Genomic DNA, 22,702 nt, shown 5'->3' with positions numbered 1-22,702 from the left:
CATTCCTGGCAGATCCTCCACATTTTTAAAGAATTAAAAATGTTGTGACTCTAACCTGATAAATAAGGTTGTCCACGTCAAAACGGAACAGTAACCGATCTGTGGGAACAGATTTGTTTGTGAGTTGATGTTGAGGAAGAAAGTGTACCTCTGGACTCTGGCCTCACTTCACTCACTGAGTTTTACTACCTCGAACGTGTTCCCTTTTGTCCTTATTGTAGCTGTGTGAGTTTGTATTTGCAAAAAAAACAAAAGAAAAAAACAAAAAGTGGCACGTGCAAGTTAATATCTGGGATAGAATCGTGCTATTAAATTTGCTATGGTTACAGGAAACATCACAGAGACAAGCACTAAATGTGTCATTCTGGTAGCACTTAAATTAGCACAGATTAAGGTTAAACACTGCTGGGACAAATGAAGCAAACAGGTGACTTTAAGTGACATTAAGCTGTTCGTAACAAGCCGTTGGGTCAAATGCTCAAAACCGGAAACCAAAGATTTGCAACGGGAGCCTCTGGACTTGTGACAACACTTTATGTAAGATCTCGGGGACATTTTATAATGTTCTGAAGTTTGCCACCGGTTGCACTTTAATGCTTTATTTACTATGTTGTATTTCCCCAGTGACCCTGCCAGAAGTTTGCCCTGTGAGTCCAGGTCCTGGCCCAGAGCTAGGTCTGCTTCCAGCCCATTGGAGAGTGATTACTCAGCATTTTTATAAACATAGCTAATCTGTATATGCCAGTGTTTCTTATTTCAGCCTCAGTGTATATGTTCTTATCTCTGTGTCTCTGTAAGTGGAGCCTTACAGAGAGCATGGGGACCTCCAGTGGTCAAAACATGTAACTTCTGAAAGAACACTTGTGCTAGTATTATTACTGCGCAATCATCATCAAATGTTTACTTTTGTAACTTGAATCTATTTAAACATCAGATTTGGATGATCAAAATGTTCTGTGTCACTTGAAAACCAGTGAATACTATGAGTGGCATTTGAGAAAAGCTGCATTTAGACTGGCTGTTTCACTTCCTCGTTTTTTTTTTTTTTTGTTGTTGTTTTTTTTTTTCAGTTTGTGCCACATAAGACGAATGAGGTTACATAATGAGGGTACATTATGAACTGAAGTGTTTACCAAATAAAACATGCACTTATGCGATGGGCATTCAGTTCGATAGGTAAGGCACTCTCAATAACTAAACACTAACTCTACAATTATTTAAAGAGAGAAAGGCTTTTAATTATATTCATGAAGTTATATATGAAAAACAAACTGTGTGTTATTAAAGCTGCATTAATTGACTGTCCTTTTGGGGGCAACTGATAAATAAAATTCTATATTCTCTTACGTTTAAGTTCCGTTTTAGTCTCTGCTATATCTACCGTATGCTGAGCCGGCTCGTCACTAACTTCATCTGTCTGCTCTGTAAGAAGTGTACAGACATTTTTGATTTATTTATTTATTTTCAGAGCTTTCTTTTGGAATTGGAATATAAAACAATGAGCTAAAAGAGACCAAAGATCCACAGAACTGAGGTGAACTGCAGAATTGGTGATAGCTCTCTCTGGTAAGTCATTGGTGATATAAATATCATTTGTCTACCTATAAAAATATCTCTATCTGACACTGCTTCTGTAGACCTAACTGATACTTTAGTACTCCAATATTTGACATCAGTACTATTAAAATACTGATTGTAATGTCCATAAAGTCCATATTGGCACTTTCTACGCCTTTGACTTGACTTAGCTGACTTAATAAGGAACACGTCTGTTTAAATAATCTGTGGCGCACTGTAAAATATTTGTCACATAAACTGAAAATGAAAATGAAATGAAAATCAGATAGACACAAGGAGCCATAATGCAGCGACAGTCTGTCCACAGGGTGGCAGCATTACACTTCATGTGCGTGTAGTTCAGCGTGCTAATCATAACATCAACAACCTTTTAAACTTTTAGCAGTGTATTCTTGGATTAAATGTCAGCTTAAGTGTCCAAATATTTTATTTCCCTTCTGAGTCATTTTTTTTATGTGTATTTTTTTCATATATGTGACAATATTTGTGGTAGAAAAGTCAGACATTTCTGTAGTTGTTAATAACATCAGAAGCGTCTAATACTAAGGAATGACTAATACTGAGCTGTCTGCTGTCTTGAGTTGAGTTCTATATTTAGATCACAGATAATATTTCTGAACGCTCGGATGTGACGAATACAGTAAGGAACTGTTTACAGATAATAAGTTTACAAATTACTCAGGTTTGCTCTTGCGTTTGCCTATATATTTTTTTATTGTCTACTGTTCAACTGTTCATTCTTTATGGTGAATATGAAAAAGAAAGTATAAGGACCTGCTGCATGGTTGTTAATGTATGAGTTCACTAAAAGAAAGGTGATTCTGATCCAGTACTGATACCACACCATAAAATACTCACATACTAAAACAAGTAAAATTAATGTATATATGAGTGTCTCAAGGACCACAACAACGGCCTGCAGAGTCACCAGATAGGTCCTGGTTGAGAATCTGTGGGAAGCACTGGAATAAGCCGAATCCACCCTCCCACCTGGAGGCACCACCCTCAATGGATAGGACCCAAAGGTCCGACCACAAAACACCCCCAGAGGTCCCGTGTCCGGGATCTACAAAATATTAAGCAGGTGGTTTTACCGTTGTGGCTGTTCAGGGTCAATCCTCCATATTATTAAAAACAAAATAATTTAAAGGGAATGTGTTTACATGAAAAGTGAATCCACATTTTCATACGTTTTCTATGCATTAATTTGTAAAGCAGCGAGCAATTCAAAATGTCGGTTAAATGAAGTAAAAAGTACAAAAATGAACCCCTTGAAATGTACCTCATTATCAAGTACCTCGTTATCATAATTCTTGAGTCATGGCTAAAAATATGTTTTATGAGGTCATTAAAACCACACACATTACACACTGTTTTATCTTCAGCTGTACAGCAAGAAGAAATATACAGCCTTAATCCACTGACATTTGTTGGGAGTGTCTCAGCAATGAGGTCGAATGAGGATGACATTCAAGAAAAAATGTAGAAACTGCTTCTATAAACCTGAGAAAACAACATCTCTGCTTTATGAGATGACATGTTAAAAAAAAAAAAAGGGACGCTGCTAGGTAGGAGTCCAGATCAGATCCGGTGATGGAGTGAGTCCATGGTCATAGCAGGACAGGTTGTGAGGGACAGAGATGACCCTGTTCTGCTAAATGGGCCTTTATAAATAGAGCAGTTATTTTTCCACTGCTCTGATCCAACTTGTCTGTACATCCGACCAAAGACACCATGCAAACTCTTTAGATACCTCCCTTCCAATCACAGTTGTTAATGTTAATCCAACAGCCAATCAGAGAGCTTCAGAGGACTCCAACATCATATCAGAATACTCTAAATAACTCCAGCCAATCAGATATTTGTGTGTCAGATCAAAAGGTTCCTGCTCTTGGATCAGCAGTCTGCTGTGATGAGCAGAGTGACCGTCCTTCAGCTAGAGAGAATTTAAAACCTTCACGGGGGGATTGAGAAGCCCGGCAGGCTCCACAGGTTCTGTCCTGCAGACCGCCATGACTTCCGACCTCATGAAGCAACAGCAAAAAAGGATGTCACTGCAGGGATTCGGTTGTGGATTGAATGTTGTAATTTTGATTCGGATTCGGGTGGAATCTGAATGTATGAGTCGCATATTAAAAAAAATAGAAATGTAGCACAACTCTGGCAGGAGTCAAGGGAGGAGGCAAACTTGTCAAAGATGCAAATAGTCAAACAGCATCAACAGTTACCGGGCAGAATGTCACAAAGCAGGCTGTAGAGCCCTCCTCCACATTCAGTCTGTAGGTACTTGAAACAATCTACTTCACCAGACCCTATCCATCTGTCAATCTCCCTCTCACTTGTGAACCAGACCCCAAGATACGTGAACTCCTGACCACTCTGACCTGGAGTGAGCAATCCACCCTTTTCATTCTGAGAACCAGTCTGGCCTCAGACTTAGAGGTGCTGATCCTCATACCAGCGGCTTCACATTTGACTGCTAACTGCCCCAGTCCGAGCTGGAGGTCCCTGTTTGATGATGCCAATAGGACTACATCATCCGCAAAAAGCAGAGATGGAATCCTAAGGCCACCAAACCTTATACCCTCCGACACTTGGCTGCACATAGAAATTCTGTCCATAAAGATTACGTACAGATCCAGTGACAAAGGACGGCACCCGGTGGAGTCCAGCACTAACTGGAAACGAGTCCCTCAGCAGGTTCAATGATTACCCCTGTGCTCCGAACAGCCATCCTCCCTCCACCTGATCCAACTCACCACCAGGTGGTGATCATTTGAAGGTTCTGCTCCCCTGAACAAGGTGTTTAATACTTCTTAACTAACCTTTCCATGTTTTCCTGCTTTTTACAGTACACCCTTCTGCCAAAATCTCCTCCTATGGTCTTCCCTCTGTACTTTCCCGACTCCTTTGTTTATATCGCAGTTTGTCCCATACTTTCTGAACTGCTCCCTGTTACAAAACACATTCCCCCTACTAAAGGCCCTGTTATTCTGACTTTGCACAACAAAAAAAAGAGTAACGTGGATCTTGCGATAGTCAGATAGGCCTATTATATTCTCAGTTCCCTGATCCCAGTTCCCCAAGACTTTGTTTCATATCGCACTAAATCTGCTTGCCCTTATTTCTTACCTGCCCTCTACTATCTATCTAACAACAGCAAAAATGACCAAAGGGTTTGCCCTGATCTTATTTGAACCCTAAGATGAAATCAATTGCAATAAAATCACAAGTATCAAATGCTTCTAAGAGTGCTCCAAGATCACTTTTATGTATTATTCCAGCAATGGCCGTTTTCAGTTTACATCACACCGGAAGAAGAAGTTTTTGACACTCCAAGAACAAACCCAGAGGCCTACAGTGTACCACACAGTTGATCTGCTGTGTTGTTCTGCCATAGGTCAGATTTGATTGAACAATAGCAAACCAAAGGCTGTGTCTAAGATGTGCATGTTTTCAAAATCTACAAATTATTTTTCAGACATAGCGCTTTAAGGGTTTTTGACCAGGTACTGTAGCTGTTTTTGAGCTGCGCCGCTGCATCTGAACTACACATCCAGAAACATTTTTTCCAGACAGAGATGAGTTCAGTTCAGGCTGTTGCACTGCCTTTGAAGCTGCCTTTGCGAACACAGAGTCTTTTTATAGACTGAGTGATGACACAATATTGTATCAATGGAAAGAATGCCTGCTGGACTTTAATGAAGGCCAGTGATAAGGACATTTAGTTATGCATTTGGTAGCCTTCGCTGTCTACAAAGTAACCCCTGTAATCCTCTCTGGACATCACTACAGGAACAGGCTTTCTGATCAATGACAATTTCAGTTTCAATTTATTTATTTATATAGCACCTTATACAATCAAAATTGTCTCTAGATGCTTTACAGAGACCCAGAGCCTGAACAAGCAGACAGTGGCAAGGAAAAACTCCCTTTTAACTGAGACAAAAAAAAAATCTTGGCAAGCACTAATCAATATATGGAGGAAAGCCTCTGTGTTTATGAGAAGATTAAGGAAGTAACCCAGGAGGTTTTTAGTATTTTATTTTCTTCATTTCTATCTATGTGTTATTGATATGATGGCAAAGTATATGAGACTGGAAAACAATAAAATTCTGAGAAAACTGAAAAATCCGGATTTAAGACCTAATAATTCAATTAGCTTGAGTATATGGATTCTAAAGATTTAATTCATTCCTCTCAAATTTATATAAATACTACTGTCATTCCATATGCTTATATTGCCAAAGACGAAGATGATTATTTTAGTAAGTTACATGAATACAGATTTTAAATGAGGTTTTCCTACTTGTGGCACTGAATGCGGGAGCCACCGTTTCACTTGCTTGACAGGAGGCAGGCAGAAACGCTAATGTAAAGCCATTGTTAGGAGATAAACTTTGAGAGAACACTTGTCTGTGTTTGTTGAAGGATGGCGGCAAACGTTGATGAGAGCATTTCACATTTGTCGCTACTGGGCTTTCATCCTGGAGTTTTGTACTCGCAGCCAGTGAAAACAAATTCATTTCACATCTCTCAGGCTGGACACATGGACATCTAACTGAATTATAATGTGGGGAGCTCTAATCTCACAGTAGATAGGTCCCAGTAGATTTGAGTTTCTATTTTCAGGGGATTGAAAAGTGCATCCAAAAATCCTGTGCACTGGATTTGCGTTATTTTTAGAGTCTGAGTGTTCTGAGGCGTTCCCCATTTGAGTGACCGCTGCCGGCTATCTGTGGGGAATGCCGTCATTATGAGGCGCTGGATTTGAGTGATTATTTTGGAGATGTGACAGGGGTCAATGGTGATCAGGTGCTGCAGATTTGTCAGGTTTTATTTCAGGAGGCCCAGCTGCATTTGTTTTATGTGGTTTTATTGAAGATGCATGACGGACATGCCAGGACTGGGTGCACTGGATTAGTGTTACAACAGTAGCCTGCTGTGATTACTTTTGGCTATTGTGACACATCAGTGGACTGGGTTACAACCATTTGAGTAATTTTAGTTACAACATCAGTTGTGTTGGATTTAAAATGACCAGAGGATTCCAGCTATCGTGCCTCGGATTTGTGGTGTTTCCTATTTGGTACATTGGATGCACTAAGTTTATTTTAGTTGGACAGATGAGGTGTGCTGGCTTTGTGGATTATTTCAGGAGATGTGACAAGTGGATGCCTCAGACCAGGTGTGCTGAGTGCATTAGATTTTTGCTATTATTTTTTTATTATAATACATATTATGATATGAAAAATCAATTCTCCAACCAATTTGCTAGCTTGCATTCTCTGACAAAGGTTATCTGCTATGGCTTTAGCTCAAAAGAATGTTTAGTTTAGAATCATTTATAAAACACAAAATGCTCCAAAGAGCTGTATGACAAACAAACAAAATATCAACATGGTTTAAGGCACTTATTGTAAGCCACTTTGGACAAGAGCATCAGCTAAATAAATGTGATGCAATGTGGCATAAGTGTGAAGGAAAAGTAAGGCTCAGCTTTCATTTGTAAGAGGAAGAATATGTTATTTCTTCTTTTTAAATTTACTTAATCCCTCTTTAATTTGTTTTACAGATAAAAAATATGATCAATACCAAACAAAGCTTGCCATACTCTACATTTCTGTGAATAAATCTCTTCATTGTCTTCAATTAAGTATGGTGTGCCTCAGGGGTCAGTTTTGGGTCCAGTTTTGTTTTATTACTGATTGATAGAAAGATAGTTAGATAGATAGTGTTTCTTTTTTATGTTGATGATATACAGATGTATCCACAGAACCTGGAATACTGAATGCACTGAATGAATACCTTTTGGATGTGAAAAACTGGATGTCAAATAGTTTTCTTCAGGTGAAGGTTGTACAGTCACGGTTTTATTATCTTAGAAGTGTATTAGGTTCTAGCCAATGCACAGCTCTAGCCCCTCTGTGTGCCAGTTGCTAATCAGTTACACTGACATGCCCCCCTACAGCCTGTAAACACTCACCTCCTTCATTGTCACCTGTTTCGTGTTTACTATGATGAACCGGATGTAAGTAAGGACAGTATCTCCAAAATTGTGAAACATGTCTGCACTCTTCCAGGTATACAAATGTGCACTTCATACCTCCTGCTAATTGAATTCTCCGCATGTCTCAATTTCTCTGCGTAACGATCCAAATAACTCATTAAATGACATCATCCGATTAAAGGTGTATGTGGAATGTGCTTCAGCTGCAGTATTCTTGTAATCACATTAGGTTGAGTGTATTAATATGCATACTGATGCAGTGTGCTGTGTCTGAAACACCAGGGGAGTTTTTCTGTAACACTGCTCTGTGATGAATTAGTGATACATTTTAACAGAGCAAAACATGTACTTGGTGTATCATTATTCTGATTAAAAATGATATATTGCACATTATACAGCAACATTTGACATATTTGACCCCCACAACTAACCCACGCTGCCTAAAGGAGCCTTTAACCCATTTGAGTTTCTAAATCAGGTTTTTCTTTAACAACGTCATTAGGGTGAATTTCAGAGGAGGGTTGTTGTGTCTTAGGTTGGCACTGTGCTTCAAAAGACCATATCAGATAAACCCTGCTCTTAGACAGGGGCCCCTGGGGAAAAGCTAGTTGTAGTCTTCTCCGCATAGCTGGCTATATCTGGAGAACAGAGGGAGTAAGGCAAAGAGAGAATGCGTGTGAAGCTGCCAACAGCAGCAGTAAGCTTCCAGGGTAAACACAGCTGATGGGGTAAACCCTCCCTCCATCCCTCTTCAACCCTAAAATGCCCTTCCTCTCCCTCTCTCTCATTCTCCATCTATCTATGTGACTCAACCTCGTTATCGTGTGTAATAAGCAATACACATCACGGCGACGACTGCATCAAAATAATGAGATCGACGGGTTTTTAAAAGCACAATGAATGCCAGTGTTATCAGCCAGAATGCAATCAAATATCTAGCATACGTGTCAGTTACAGTTCTGCGCAGGATGAAAAGTAAGCTTGGGACAGGACCTTTTGTGAGTGCATATTTCCTCAACACTTCCTTCTGTAAATTAAAAGCTGACATGTAGTGCCAAATATTCCTAGTTTGTTTACAATATACTGTAGAGTTATTACATACTGATGATGGAGAGTTTTCCTGTACCTCTTCCTCTTACATGATGTACAGTGATGTCCTCAGAAAGCACAGAGTTCAAGTGATACTTTTCTGTATCTGTATAGCTATGAGGAATTATGTCTTCCACCTTTTGTCTAGAGAGTTCACACACACACACACACACACACACACACACTATACCAGGGCCTTAAAAATACTTGAAGAGTTGGTGTCTGACTAAGCAGCAGCATCTGGGACTGAAAAAGTGCCAAAAACTGCAGTTCCTCAAATGACCACTAGAGCGACTGGTTCCAAAAGTGAGTCATGGTTCACAGCACCTCGTTTCATATGAAAAAAGATTTTTCATCTATCATGTTTCATTGTCTTATTGCTACCTTAAGCAACACAGCCACATAAGTTCTTGAAATGTTTTAGAAATGTTTACAGTTTTAGTTTAGTTTAGTCAATTTTAACAGCATCTCGAGTATGTTTGATTTTAGTGTGGCAACAATAAGGGGACTTTGCTCAACTCCCAAGTCTTAATCTTAAGTTTTAATCTTGAAACAAGAAAGCAGCAGTAGCAACAAGATCTGTGGTTTCTCTTCAAAGATTTCCTCCACTGGTGTTTTGGTTTGGTCCGTGTCTGCTGCAGATTAGACCTCCGCTAATTTTCTAAGGCAGCTGCAAAAGAAAACGCAAGAGCGTGAAACGTCTCTTGAATATAGACCTCTTAGAGTCATTCACCACCAAGAACAGGTCAAAAGTGTCAGTTTGTTTAAGGGTGGAGCTAGAGGAGAATTGGGTTAGTAAAATCAAAATACCCTTTGGAGGTTTTTATTTTATTTTATGAGGTATTTTGCATGTTGACATTAGCGACAAATGTTGGCACCAGAGGAAAGCTCATTGAGGAAAGGTCAGGTGATTCCCATTGTAATCAAGAGTTCTCTAGTGTCTGTGAACAAGTTTGATGAGAATGTGGCTGGCTGAGTCAAAAGCCACTGTGTGGTCACTGTACATGTCATTCGCTTTCATGTACGTTCCTCTTTGGTCTCTTTCTCCTCTTGTGGCACAGGCTTTTGTCTGTTTTCTCTGGCCTGTCCTGCTTTTCTGTATCATTCAAGTTGTTTTTCTCACTCAGCGTCCTTCCTCTCTTTCTAGTCTTAGCTCAGAGCAGTCTGGCATTTCACCATGTAAGGCTGCAGAACTGCTCCTGAGACAAAAAAAAAAAAGAAAAAAAAAAGTTGTCTTTTTGTGGAACATTTTTCTAGCTGGAAATAAAAGCAGTGTGTGAAGATGGAGAAGAAAATGATGGTGATAAAACTGGATCATAGTTTGGGATGGGTTAACCCCATAAGGGTTTAGGGGAACCCAAAGCAGGACCAATATCAGGGGCAATTTTTGAATCTTCCATCCATCTTCTACGCTTCTTCTAAGTCTGGTAATGTGGGACACAAGCATAAACATATAAGGACATACATGAGACTTTTTCCCCTAACCTTCCTGAGATCTTTCAGTTTGAGCAGTGCTCTCCATGCCATGTTTGCACTCCCACAGCTCCCCACACTCTCATACCTGTAGGCTGCCTCAGCGCAGCCACAGCCATGGTCCGATCTGATGGCCAGTGAACATCTCCTCACATGTTTCAGAGACCGGCTCCACTTTCCTCACCCAGATTTGTGACCTTCTAGTCACAAGCCCAAAAACAACACTCATCATACAGTTGTTTGCTAGCGGTGCTAAAGAAAAAAGCAAACAAAGAAACCTTCTGAGATGTCTTCAGCTCATTGTATCAATGTTTAGTTTGCAAAGACCACCTTTGGCCCTCTGGGACAAAACCAGACTTTTATTATAAAGACCAAAGTCAGGTGTTCCGATATGATCTAATACTAATACCTAAACTTTCTCTCTTTGTCTAAAACACAGAACAGGGTCTTCATCTCACCGTTGTACCCAGAAAACATGACCATGGGTTAATTTGCCAGGGATTAACTAAAGGTAGGCTACCAATTTGGACAATGATGAGTCTTAATGAACAAAACTGCAGCATCTCAATTTGTGTTTGATATTGTATTAAGTTAATTTTTCTTGCAGACATTTTTGATCTCCTACCTGAGCAGCCCAACTTCACCAAAGGATGACGGTCAGTGTTTCATCCTTGGAAAAATACAGCGTATCAATGAGGGTGATAGAAACATCATGTGCTCAGACTGTTTGAGATGTGTGTCCTGCAGTAGAGCAGCGAGTAATACTAACAACAAAGCTGACTGCAAAGTACGTGACTGACAGCCTGTTTACATGCACATTCTCCTTATAAGGCAGATGCAATCTTTCTAGGCCATGGCAAGGGGGTTATTTATACTTTTTTTCCAGAGTTTTTTTTTTTTTTTTTGAACATCTTGTCGCATTTGATTTCTCCCAAGTGGAAGACGCTGTCCAGGACTTCACACACACATCCAAACACACACATACTTTTCCAGAGACCCTGTATTAAAGTTTTAACTGTTTATGACTGATAATGATATGCGTTGTTATGCAGCTCTGAAGCGTATCGCAAATCATCTTTCAGCTATTACTGCTGCTTTCCAACAGTCGGGAAGACAAAGTGGTTGTGTTTTATATTACAATATCCATTTACATCTCAGTTTGAAAGGTGGGTAGACACAGCAGGCGGTAAATGTTGTTACGTGGATGAAATCAGACCAGTTCAAATATTTGGGAAAAGTCTTTTGCCATTGCTGCTTCAACAATTCAATTCAATTCAGTTTATTTATATAGCGCCAATTCACAACAAAAGTTATCTCATGACACTTTCCAATTAGAGCAGGTCTAGACCAAACTCTTTAATTAAATTGTAATACAGAGAACCCAACATTCCCCCTTGAGCAAGCACTTGGCGACAGTGGCGAGGAAAAACTGCCTTTGAGAGGGCAGAAACCTCGGAGCAGACCCCGGCTCTAGATGTGCGGCCATTTGCCTTGACCGGCAGAGACAATACCAGGATCCCAAAGGATCAATCCCCAGGATATTCACTGGCATGCTCATGGCCAAACTGTATATTTAGAGGCGCTATCAGCTGTTCGTGGGCAGCACGCTTGTGCCAAGTGTTCATCAGGCTGCCAGGATAATGAAGACAATAGAGTAACCATCCATGTTTGACTGCAGGCCAACCTTCAAGGCGGCTCTGCCATGATGTGTTCGGTGTGTTCCCAGCAAACACCTCATGGATGCGTTTGACAAGGGACGAGGAATCCCAGACATGGCGTCCCCTATCCAGGACACTAAGGATGCTCACCAACAGCACCAATGGAAGTGCAAAGAAGTGCGTGTGTATGTGTGTGGTTAGTCATGATGTGTGAGCTTTAATGTCTTTCTCTCACCACTTAAAAATATTCAACTACACATTTTCCTCATTAATTTGAAGCCTTTTTTTTTTTTTTGAAAATAAAGAGACAAAATTTCTGACGTCATCCCCTTGGGGCTTGTTGTGAGAGGCGGTGTTTGTTAGAGGCTGCTAAAAATGGAAAGTTTATACAAACAACAATATCACTTTAAAAAAAAAAAACAAAAATCAGACATATGGAACAGAATATGTACTTGCGTTATGAGGTTTCTGGGTCACGCAAACGGCTGAGAAGCACAGCTCGAATTATGATTGATGCCTAATCTCTTAAATATCAATACAGACCACATTCAAATACTGAATCAGCTTTAACTTGCCAACACGTGACCCATAAACATACAAAAAGAGCTTGTATGGTGAGCCAAAAAGTTGGACCAAAAGTGAGCAGATGAGCTAGCAGATACTGAATGTATAATTCATCAGACCAGTACGACCTCAGTATCCCACTCCTAAAAATCTTTTCTGGGATGTCCTGCCTCTCTCTCTCTCTCTCTCTCTCTCACACACACACACACACACACACACACACGTTGTGTTTACAGCCTTGCAGAGAGCTGCATATCTGACATTTCTCTCTCAAACTCCAACCAGCTCTGTTCTCATCTGAAAGGTAAGAACCAGCACGCATGATTTCATTTCTTAACAGCGCACGGTGGGATTAAAAAATGATAACAGCTGAGATGATAATGCTTAGAATTAATCATAAGACAAAGTGCTTTAAGTATGCCTATTAATATTTCCGGACAGTTGAAGTTTAAGTTAGACATTTAAATATCTGAGCAGTTTTGACGTCCATAGGAAGGGAGACATCACCGATCTTATTGTGAGGGCGGGTTATATTTTATGTTAAGATACAAAGGAGCTCTGGAAGAATCAGTGCTTCTGATAAAACAGTCATTGTTCTCACGCAGTAACCACAGCTCTGAGTAGCAGGGCAGGGGTAAGGGGCGGGGGGGCTAATGGAAACTGAACTGAACGTCCCAGAGGGATAAACACTCATCTCCACTTCTTACATTCCCATCCAAAGGACATGATTTTATTTGAGAGCACTCAAATAGCTCGAGCTCAGTCTAAAGAGGAATTTCATTAATGTTACAGTAGCGTATGCTAAGAAATACTACTACTACTACTACTATTGTGTCATAGAAGTATTGTTGGGCGTCAGACATACATTCAGACAGGTATGTGGACCTAAAAAAAGAAAAGTGTAAAAGAAATGTGGAAAAATACTCAAATAAAGCAAAGCAGAGAACAATACTTGCCCAGTAATTGGCAATTTAAATATTCAATAATTACGTAAAGGGTAGTCAGTGTTTTAACAACTAACTGATGATTCTGTTGTTAAATCCTCTTTTCTAATTCAGCAGTGCTAATATCTCATCTATAATATTGTGCTTCAATTATCATCAAAATAATGACACTCCTTGCCTGGGTCTCCTGTCAAAGATAAAAGTACACAGGCCAGGAACATGAAGATCTTCTTCTTTGAAACTGACAAATGACGACGACCACGGCCTAAATTTAGACAGCTTAGTTCTATACACAGTATTAATAACCCACAGTATATGTTATTATACTTAGAAATCCTGTCATACACTTTCTGTAGCGGGTTAAACACTATACGCCTACAGGTTAGCTTAGAAACATATTTAAAGACATAGAACGCTGCTGTGAAGTATTGGTGCCACACTTTAATCAGCATGCCCCACTTACAACAACAGGTCAGTATCAGAAAATGCTCTTTCTCTGAGCTGATGTGACGCAGATCAAGAGAATACATTGATTTTGATCCGGTCGTAACTGCAGAGACAAGCGAGGAATGCCAATGGGACGTCTGCTTTGTGCAGGATGGATCACCTCAGATGTTCATTCAGGATATGAACATTATGGAGAACCTGCATATGTGTGTGTAGCCTCACTCGCTGCTCGAGACGGCTGCTGGCGCTGACACACACTGATAAACCTCACACCACTGGAATGACAGCCATCTAAAAGACTACAAAGCACACACGCACACAAATCAAGTCATTTTTCCATCACTCTGGTCACATTTAAAGGACTTGCATTAATTTCCCAGAGATTTACCCTAATCCTTATCCCAAGCCTAACCTCAAACCAAATCTTCACCATAAATGTTTTACATTATGGGGACCTGCCTTTGTCCCCATAAGGACGGCAAGTCCACACAATGTGACTGCGTAAACACCTTTAAGTCACTATAACCTGAGTAACAGGCGTCCACTTGTGACACAATTGGTGTGAAATATTTCAGGCTTTACTTCCAAGATGAAACTTTGCATCAGTTATTTAGTTCTTGGCAACGACGGCTAACAACAGCTGATTGTAAGTCATTTCAGCAGTTCTGCGTACTTAAACAGTAATACAAGTTTCAAAAAAAAAAAATATATATATATATATATATATATTATATATCAAAATATATAACTGGTGGTCATTAGCAGTAGCTTGTCTGAAGACATTTTGGCTTCAGGGTTCATCCGTAGTGGATGGTAATTGAAATTAATGCCTCTGGTTTTGAACCTTATTACCTTGTGAGCCTTTATAACCAGGCCCCTTTAAAAGGGCCTTTGAGGGATAAAATGTCAATAATTTGCTGAAAAATAAATAAATAAAGTAAAATAAAATATAGATTGGAGAAGAAGTCCAGAAAAAAAAGAAGTGTAGCAGAGATATGTTTTTCATATTTATTCAGCAGCCCCTTTGCATTCAGCTGGTGTGACCTTTGCAAGCACAATGGCTACATAACTTCAGCTTTAACCTTGATCAAGGATTTCGCATTATTAATTAATGTGTCAACAGGTCCGGAGCTGCCAATCTCAGCCTAATACCTACTCCTCCTGTTGGCTGTTTCTTGTCCAGGCACAAGCTTTGTTTTTTTTTTAATATAAATGCCCTGAAGCAGATGAACCAATCACTGAATGCGCCCTGAGCTGTGTCCTGTGCTCAGGATGCATGCTGTGATTGGTTGATCTGCTGTGAGTCAGACAGATAGGAAAGGAAAAAAAAAAAAAAAAGACTTGGTGGAATATAAGAGAAGTTTTTCCCTTTTGTCAAGCAGACAGATTTATGTGCTCCACAGTGTCCCAGAGGTCACCACATAGAAGGAAGCCCGGGTGTACTTACTGTCAACGTTTCAATTTTTCACTCATTTCTCATGTGTGGAAATGAGTATTACTGGCACACTCGTCACTGAGAAGAACGACAGGCTGTCTTCTAGCATGAAATGACTGACAGTCAGCACGTATTGACGTGCACAGACAAGTGGAGGATAACGTGGAGTAACAGTCACTCAAACCACTGCTGAAATACTTTGAGGTGCAGTTCCTCTAATAGCCACTAGATGGCAAGAAGACAAGAGAATCTCAAATTGCATAGATTTCAAGTTAAGTAATTTACAGAATTGTGTAAGTACAGCTGCATTCAGTGGGTATAGGAGGCAGCAGAGCAAGCTGAGAACAAAAATGATATATATTACATTATAAAGTTGTTAAGGTTCTACATAAAGGTAGATTCAAGTGAGAATCCATTTCAAATTACTGCATTTTATCATACATGCACAGAGGCTATAAAAGTCTTCAGGGGTCAGATCAGGTATGAGTGTGGGTTTGTGCATGTGTGTGTGTGTGTGTAGAGGTGTTAATATGTCAAGTGATAACGGGCGACACCGAAGAAGATTAAGGCTGGAAGAAACAAAAGTGAAATGTTAAAAATAGATGTGCTGAAACGTCTGTAGACGCTTCGGTGACTGCCGTTAATCTGTCCTGAGCCCACATTTCAGCAGCAGTATGAGCAAAAGAACAGCAAAGAACAATGAAAGTGAAAATGCTGTTTTAATATTAGAAGCAGCGTGAGAGAATAAATAGAAATCCGAAATAAACATTTTGCTTGAGTGCCAGTCTCAGGACAACCCTTTCACTTTGCACACAAGACATCTAAAGGACAGATCTTAACATCAGACGCCTCATTTTAACAAAGCACCCAAGTTGTCTGTGTATTATAGGTTGTAATTAACAATATACCCCAGCAGGGGGCACTAACAGCACTTTCAATCTTAAAAATAGCAGAGAACTTGGCAGAAATGATGTACAAGTGGTAATGTATTGTTTCAGTGTCATCCCTAAAGATTAACCACTGGCGCTTAGATTGGTTCCCTATAAACATCGTTTTCGCTGCAATTCTGTCTGCCACTGGGTACGAAATCTCCTGACAGGCTGGAAACCATTTCTATCTGCTTTTCTCTCTCCGTCCTACTAAATAAATGAATAAACTCTTTTGTCCTGTGTTGCCGGTAGCTGCTACTTTGAGGAAAACGTACCAACAGCAAAGCTAACCCCCTTTCATCGAAATGTCTTAACGGTGTCATGTGTTTCAGCCCATGTCTCTTCGTTTCATACACCTTGTCGCTATCACTGTATTGCTGCCGCTCCTACTAGAGCGTGGCTCAACACGTCATCAGACCTCAGCTGGCGCCTCTGAGCAAGCCCTCTTATCATCGCGCCATGTGCTGCGATGCACAAAGGTCACACAAGATGTCAACCAGGAGACATCAGCCGACAGGAAGGCTGCTGAAATGCTCTGAATGTTTTCATGCGAAAGTACAGAGGCAAAGCCACACTGAGAGCTGAAATGTACCTCTAATAACCTTATCTTACTGCCTGCTTTTCCCTCTCCCTTTATCATCATTTTAGAGAAGAGAAGAGAAGAGAAGAGAAAGAGAACTCTGTCGTATTGTAGAGCCACATCAGGCCAGGCTGTCTAAAACACCTGACCTGAGCTCGTCTCCAGACAACCAGCAGCAGTTTGATTTCGCCTTCAGCCCGACCAGCTCTGTCCAGTTCCACTCAGTCCAAACAGGCCCGGCAGCCTGACCGAACTCCCTCCTCTCATCGCACCAGCCGACCAAAATCTAACCAAGTCAGCTGTCTCCATGGAGCGCGTTCAGCACATGACCAAGTCGGCCATCCGCCGAGCGTCTCAGATCGAGGTGAACCCGCAGGCCAAGAGGAACCTGCAGGAGCTTTTCGTCAACTTCACCCTCATCCTCATATGCCTGCTTCTCATTTACATCATCGTCCTGCTGAGCAGCTGAGAACAGCAGAGCCAGAGAGAGCTTGGCAAATGCTGCGGACGAGGGTTTGGCTGAGATTTGGGCTTTACTGATAGGTGCAGGTCAGATCTCTAACAAAGCAATAATATCCTGCCCATATGTCAGCCTAACCCTGTTTGCCAACAGCTGTGAGGAAGGATCATGGATGTCAGATGTGAAAACGATGAAGTCCAAACTCTCTCAAATTGTTTCTGGCAGAGCTGATCAGGGATCAGCTCCCCTGCTTCTTTATCTCAAGGGAATATTTAAAAGTGATGCAACTTTAGCAGTTTAAACTTCACTGATACACTGTATGTATTTATATCTGCCTGCTGTTCATGCTAATACCCTACTTACATTACAATGTGTTGTTTGAAGGTGACTGACTTCCTCCAAGTCTCCTGATATGAAATTAAGCAACCAGACACCGAAATGAACCTTTTCCACCTTTTTTGGGAAGCGGAAAGTGCCTTTCATCAGTATGATAAATGATCAACTCTCTCTTTAATAAGAAGGAACAAGACTGTGCGAACCATAAGGTGATGAGTTAACTGTGACTCCCAAGGATAATTCTCATAAGAAACTTCCAATCACTTAAAGACTAAAATGTTGAAACTACAATCAGCGGCTTAAATGAAGTCACTCCAAATTCTGGGTTAGGTTTGGATGAATTTTTCCTCAACTACAACAACGAAAAGTTTTGAATTTGTCATGTTTCTGATTTGTGCCTCTAACCTGGCAATAGGCCAAGGCTCATGGGTTTGATAGTTTTTACAAGCCATTTGCTCTGCCAAACTCACAAATAAAATTAAAAGCGATGGCCAGAACATAAAATTAGAGGACTGGAGGTTATCTGGTACAGTCATGTGTTTCTGTGTCAAGAGAAATTGAGGATATCATTTTTATTTTTCATAATTTTTGAGTTGGGATAACATGCAGCCCTCTTGAAACATTAAGGTATTCGAACACCCTAGTGGTTATTTAACAAAATTCAGGCTTCTCTGTTATACAAAACGATGAATCGAGGCCCACATCGAAAGAACTGAAATTAAGAATAGATAAAATAAATAAAAAAAAAAAAAATCACTTTGTTTTTGGACATAATTTGTAACTTTCGTTGTTGTAGACTGACATCTAGTGGCCGTTAGAGGAATAGTTTATGGTATTGTCATCTCTCAGCTTTGTTGAAATGCTCATTTTAACACACTCTCAGTGGTGAAAATTATTTATCAGTTCAGAAATATAAACCTTTTATAGCTACTTTACGGCTAAGGGAATTTGAAAAGTCTACTCAAATCTGTTGAACCTACATAGGATAATTTATGAAAAGATGACTTTTGTCTTTTTTTTCACATTTTTGGAACACCCTAACCTGTTTTGCTGGTTAGCTTACTGACTATTGTGTAGCAGGTCTGACATTACACTCCAACAGTTTGATTTATTCCTGCTCATTATGTATAAATATAACACTTATACCACATTTTATGTACTGCAGGCCTATAAAGTTTGTAAAGTTTAGACAGTGCAGCTTACTTGCAGGTGTTTGTGATGGGCTACATGAACATGTCAGCTATGTTTGGAAATGCTGTGCAAAGAGAGGACTTTCAACACACACACACACACACACAATACACACCTTTCGATGGCGGCCTGACATACAGTACATGCAGTTTATCAGTAGTGAAGAAAACCTCACTTTGCATGGTGTGATTTCACTTAAGGTTTTCTGTTTATGACAGTTACGTTTCTGTTTAGTTATTAAAAGTGATGCCGACATTGTTGGTTAGTGCACAAAATGAGCTATAAAGTCAGATTCATAAAATCAGCATTATATATATATATATATATATATATATATATAATCTAACATATAATTACAATTATTGCATTATTGTTTTTGAGGACAGTTTTAACAAATTACCAGCCACATTTCCATATAAAGTGTCTTCACTATATTTACAGTGAATGAAAATGTACAAATACAAATTCCATGTGGAATTAGAAACTATTGAGGAAAAAAAACCTGCCATTTTGTTCTTGTATGTACGTTTGGAAGATTGTACCACCTGACTTTTAAACTATGGAACACCAAAGAAGAAGTTGCATGTTAATAAGATTAAAGTGGTTTCTCCTGAATGCAGCTGTGGACATTTTTGCTTTATATGTCTCACATTGTAATTTAACATATTTGGAATACATGGATTAAAAAAAAGAAAGAAAGAAAGAAAACAGACAAGATGCACTCCTCAAAACTTCATCACCAGAAAAAATCTCCTTTCTTCTTTAAATTTTTACCCAAGTTCAGTCACGAAAAAGTGAAAATCGTAATAAGTCACAACAACAGTGCTTGTCCTCCTCAGTTGCTTTTGCGTACCATCTAATGGGCAGGTGCCTCCTCAGTTGTTTGTGCATTGCAAACATTTTTGTGTTTCTTACCTCCACTTCATACTTCACTTGGACATCCTCTGATTTAGACCCAGGAAATCCATCCTGTTCTTCTTCTTCTTCATCCATCCTCACCCATTTGGACTTCTTCTATGGTCAAGTTCCTGTGGAAATGTGCCAAGTGTGGTATGAATGGGGGGGGGGGGGTTCATGCAGGTTGACATTGTGTTTAACCTGGTAACATGTTTAGTAGTTTTCCACTGTTTATTAATGAGTTCTAGTTGCGTTCCTCACCAGTAGGTCATGAGTCTGTTCTTAAAAATATGATCCAGCACTCTTTGCATAAACCATATATGAGTATTACTAATCTCTTCTGGTGGCTACAATGACTTAATAGAGCTTATTCATGTTTGTGAATGTGAGCTGCAAGGAAAAGGAGCGTGACAGAAGGCTTTATCTCACAATCATCATTTTACTGTTCCATAACATACAACAGAAATAATATAAATATAAATAAATATTGTTGATGTAATTATTATACAGTTTACTTCAAAAATGGCAAGACAGACATCAATAAATGGTATGTCACAAGTGTGACATCAAATTACTTTTTACTCAGTTCAAGATACAAACCGCAGCACACTGACTATTTCAGTTTAGTTCTTAAATGTAAAGATGCAAGGATCTTCTTTTTTGGTGTTTCTCTAATTTTGGAAAAAAAAAAGTTCTAAGTGAAATGAACTGAGCCCTGATCAGTATACCATCAACAACCAAAATCTCAAAATTCATGTTTTAATGAGCTGCAGTTTCTATGCTTCACCGATGGCAGCTGATGCCAGTGTTCTCTGAAAGGTTCCAACATTTCATTTCATGAGAATAACAATGGACAAAGGTCATGTGCTGGCAATGCCTGCAGTTCTGCTAATGGCCACAAGAGGCAGAGTTCTTTAACTGAGAGGCATTCTCCTATAAAACAACAGAGCTGATAAACAAAAGCATCACATCAACCAATAAGGTCTGAGCAAATACATAAATTACTACATGAGAATGGAACAATTATGTAAAAACATAATAAAAATAATCCAATAAATATATAAATATTCTTAATTTTAATATTTTTAATAAGAAAATACAACTAAAGGGAGCATACCAGTGTTCTTACAGGTTTATTCATAATAAACAATATCAGCACAAGCTTCGTTTAGTAGCTGTTCTGGAGCTTTCTAATCATGCTATCTTTACCAGCAAGTGGAGTCTGCTCAGTTATCAAACTCCATCTGCTGATGAAGATCATGCGATATGATGGTAAGAGCTCTGGACACAGATACCAAACAGGCCATGTGGTGCGACTGTTATCTGCTGCTGCACCCAACAACAAAAACGAACTTTAAAACCTCAACTTTTCAGCCAACATGGACCAAGAAGTCCTTAAAGTGCTCAGAAAAAAAGTAGACATTTTCTACAATTCCACCCTACTGATGAAGATCACGTGATGTGATCAAAAGCTCCAGGAAACTGTGTGTTTTAGATTTTTTGTCAAATTAACTTTAAAGTCACTTTTTGTTTTGTATCACAGCGGATATCATGTCTGGTGTTATTATTTCCAAAGTTATAATTGTGACACTATAAGTGGACATATTAATCACAATGATATATTTCACTTTGGCTAATTTTCAAGTTTGAGTAAGAAAACAAAAGAAAACAGAATTCAGTCCACCAGAAAGTACTTCTTGGTGTGGATTTTTTTTAATTATTATTATTTAGCCCAATTGACTTATTTTTAGAAGACAAGAAGTGTGTGAAATCATCAGCAGGGAAATAAAACGAGCGGCAGTAAAACTGGACGTGATTGTGAGAAAATGTATTTTTACGAAAAGAGGAAAAACAAGGCTTCTGCACTGTCTTGTGCAGATACTGATAGCTGAGTATATAGAATCTTCACAGTGTGCATGGATGAATGAACCAACTGTGGTTCAGGATCTGGGATACGATCCCAGAGAGGATACCGTCAGCTGTGTTTATTGGTCCATTTTCTTTTAATGGGGTTTGTCATATTACAGGTCAATATTTACAATTAAAACATGTAATTCTGGTCTGTAAGCTTTACTGCCATTATGCTGCATTCATGTCATAAGGGGACAGTTGAAAATTAGCATGCAAAAAGTGTTTCTTTAATTGGTTTAATATGCTTTTTTTTTAAATTCACTGTCTTTGCAATACGACACAAATACAAACAAGTCTGGTAGAGTTCGGTTTCAGAGAGTGTTAACAGTTTTTACTCTGAAAACTGAAATCATCAGGAGAAAATACGCTGCTTTGCCGTCTTGCACGCAGCCACGTGAGAAGATTGATATTAGTTTCCACCACATTAAGATCTGCACACTCGTTAAAGACGAGATTTTGGTCAGACGCCAACAGAATGGAAGAACACTAAATTGTACATAGAGACTTTGGGGAATTAACTTCAATGCAAAACAGGGATGTTAACATCACACTTAAGGGTGCTGGAATCATGCTGAGGGATAAATGGACTATAAAAATAATACAAGAGAGGATGAGACAAAAAGAAAACACACATCCTGTCTCTTTTCCTAAGATTTCAGATTATCTTGCACAGAACTTTGCACTACTCTTTTCATTTGCATTACTCTGCCATTTGCACAATACCGCAATAAATACTGTTGTCACCCCTGACACTGTTTATATCTTTTATTCTGGTTGTTTTTATATGTTTGTTGTTGTTTTTGGAAATACACATACTGTATTTGCTTACTTGTTGAGAGTTAGATCTTATCAGTATCACTCTCACGGTTATGATTAACAGCCAAAGGATAGTTAGCTTAGCATACAGATAGCCAGCAGAGACAACGTGCCATCCAAAGAAACAGTCTGGCACATAACATCCTATGAAACTGTAAACAGGTGTTTTATGCTTCCTTTTTCACACAAACATTTGGAGAGCTTTACAGCTTGGTGAGGAGGTTTTGTTACCTTTGGACAGAGCCTGACTAGCTGTGTCCTTTCTAAGAATAACGAATAACAACATTATCATGATATAGATATATAAAATATGAACAATAATCTTATCAGCCAAATGTGTCTTTGTTTATTGTGTGCTTTGCCTCCTTTTTGGCAAATAAATTA

At 39.3% G+C, this 22,702-nt stretch overlaps 1 protein-coding gene across 3 annotated transcripts; it reads left to right on the top strand.

The window, feature by feature from the left end:
- Positions 1-1,078: 1,078 nt before the first annotated feature.
- pln (phospholamban) lies at positions 1,079-19,309 on the top strand. 3 transcript variants are annotated; one of them, XM_046381985.1, is made up of 5 exons: positions 1,079-1,176; positions 1,469-1,566; positions 10,595-10,661; positions 10,758-12,676; positions 16,776-19,309. In XM_046381985.1, the coding sequence occupies exon 5, from the start codon at positions 17,015-17,017 to the stop codon at positions 17,174-17,176; it is 162 nt and encodes a 53-aa protein (XP_046237941.1). In that variant the 5' UTR covers positions 1,079-1,176; positions 1,469-1,566; positions 10,595-10,661; positions 10,758-12,676; positions 16,776-17,014; the 3' UTR covers positions 17,177-19,309. The 3 variants fall into 3 exon arrangements, with proteins under 3 accessions (XP_046237941.1, XP_046237940.1, XP_046237943.1); XM_046381984.1 differs by having other exon boundaries at positions 10,590-10,661; XM_046381987.1 differs by lacking the exon at positions 1,469-1,566 and having other exon boundaries at positions 1,161-1,176.
- Positions 19,310-22,702: the final 3,393 nt, after the last annotated feature.

Source organism: Scatophagus argus, chromosome 24 (genome assembly GCF_020382885.2).
Source record: "Scatophagus argus isolate fScaArg1 chromosome 24, fScaArg1.pri, whole genome shotgun sequence".
NCBI classification, from domain to species: Eukaryota; Metazoa; Chordata; class Actinopteri; family Scatophagidae; genus Scatophagus; species Scatophagus argus.
This window is presented reverse-complemented; position numbering and strand designations above follow the sequence as displayed.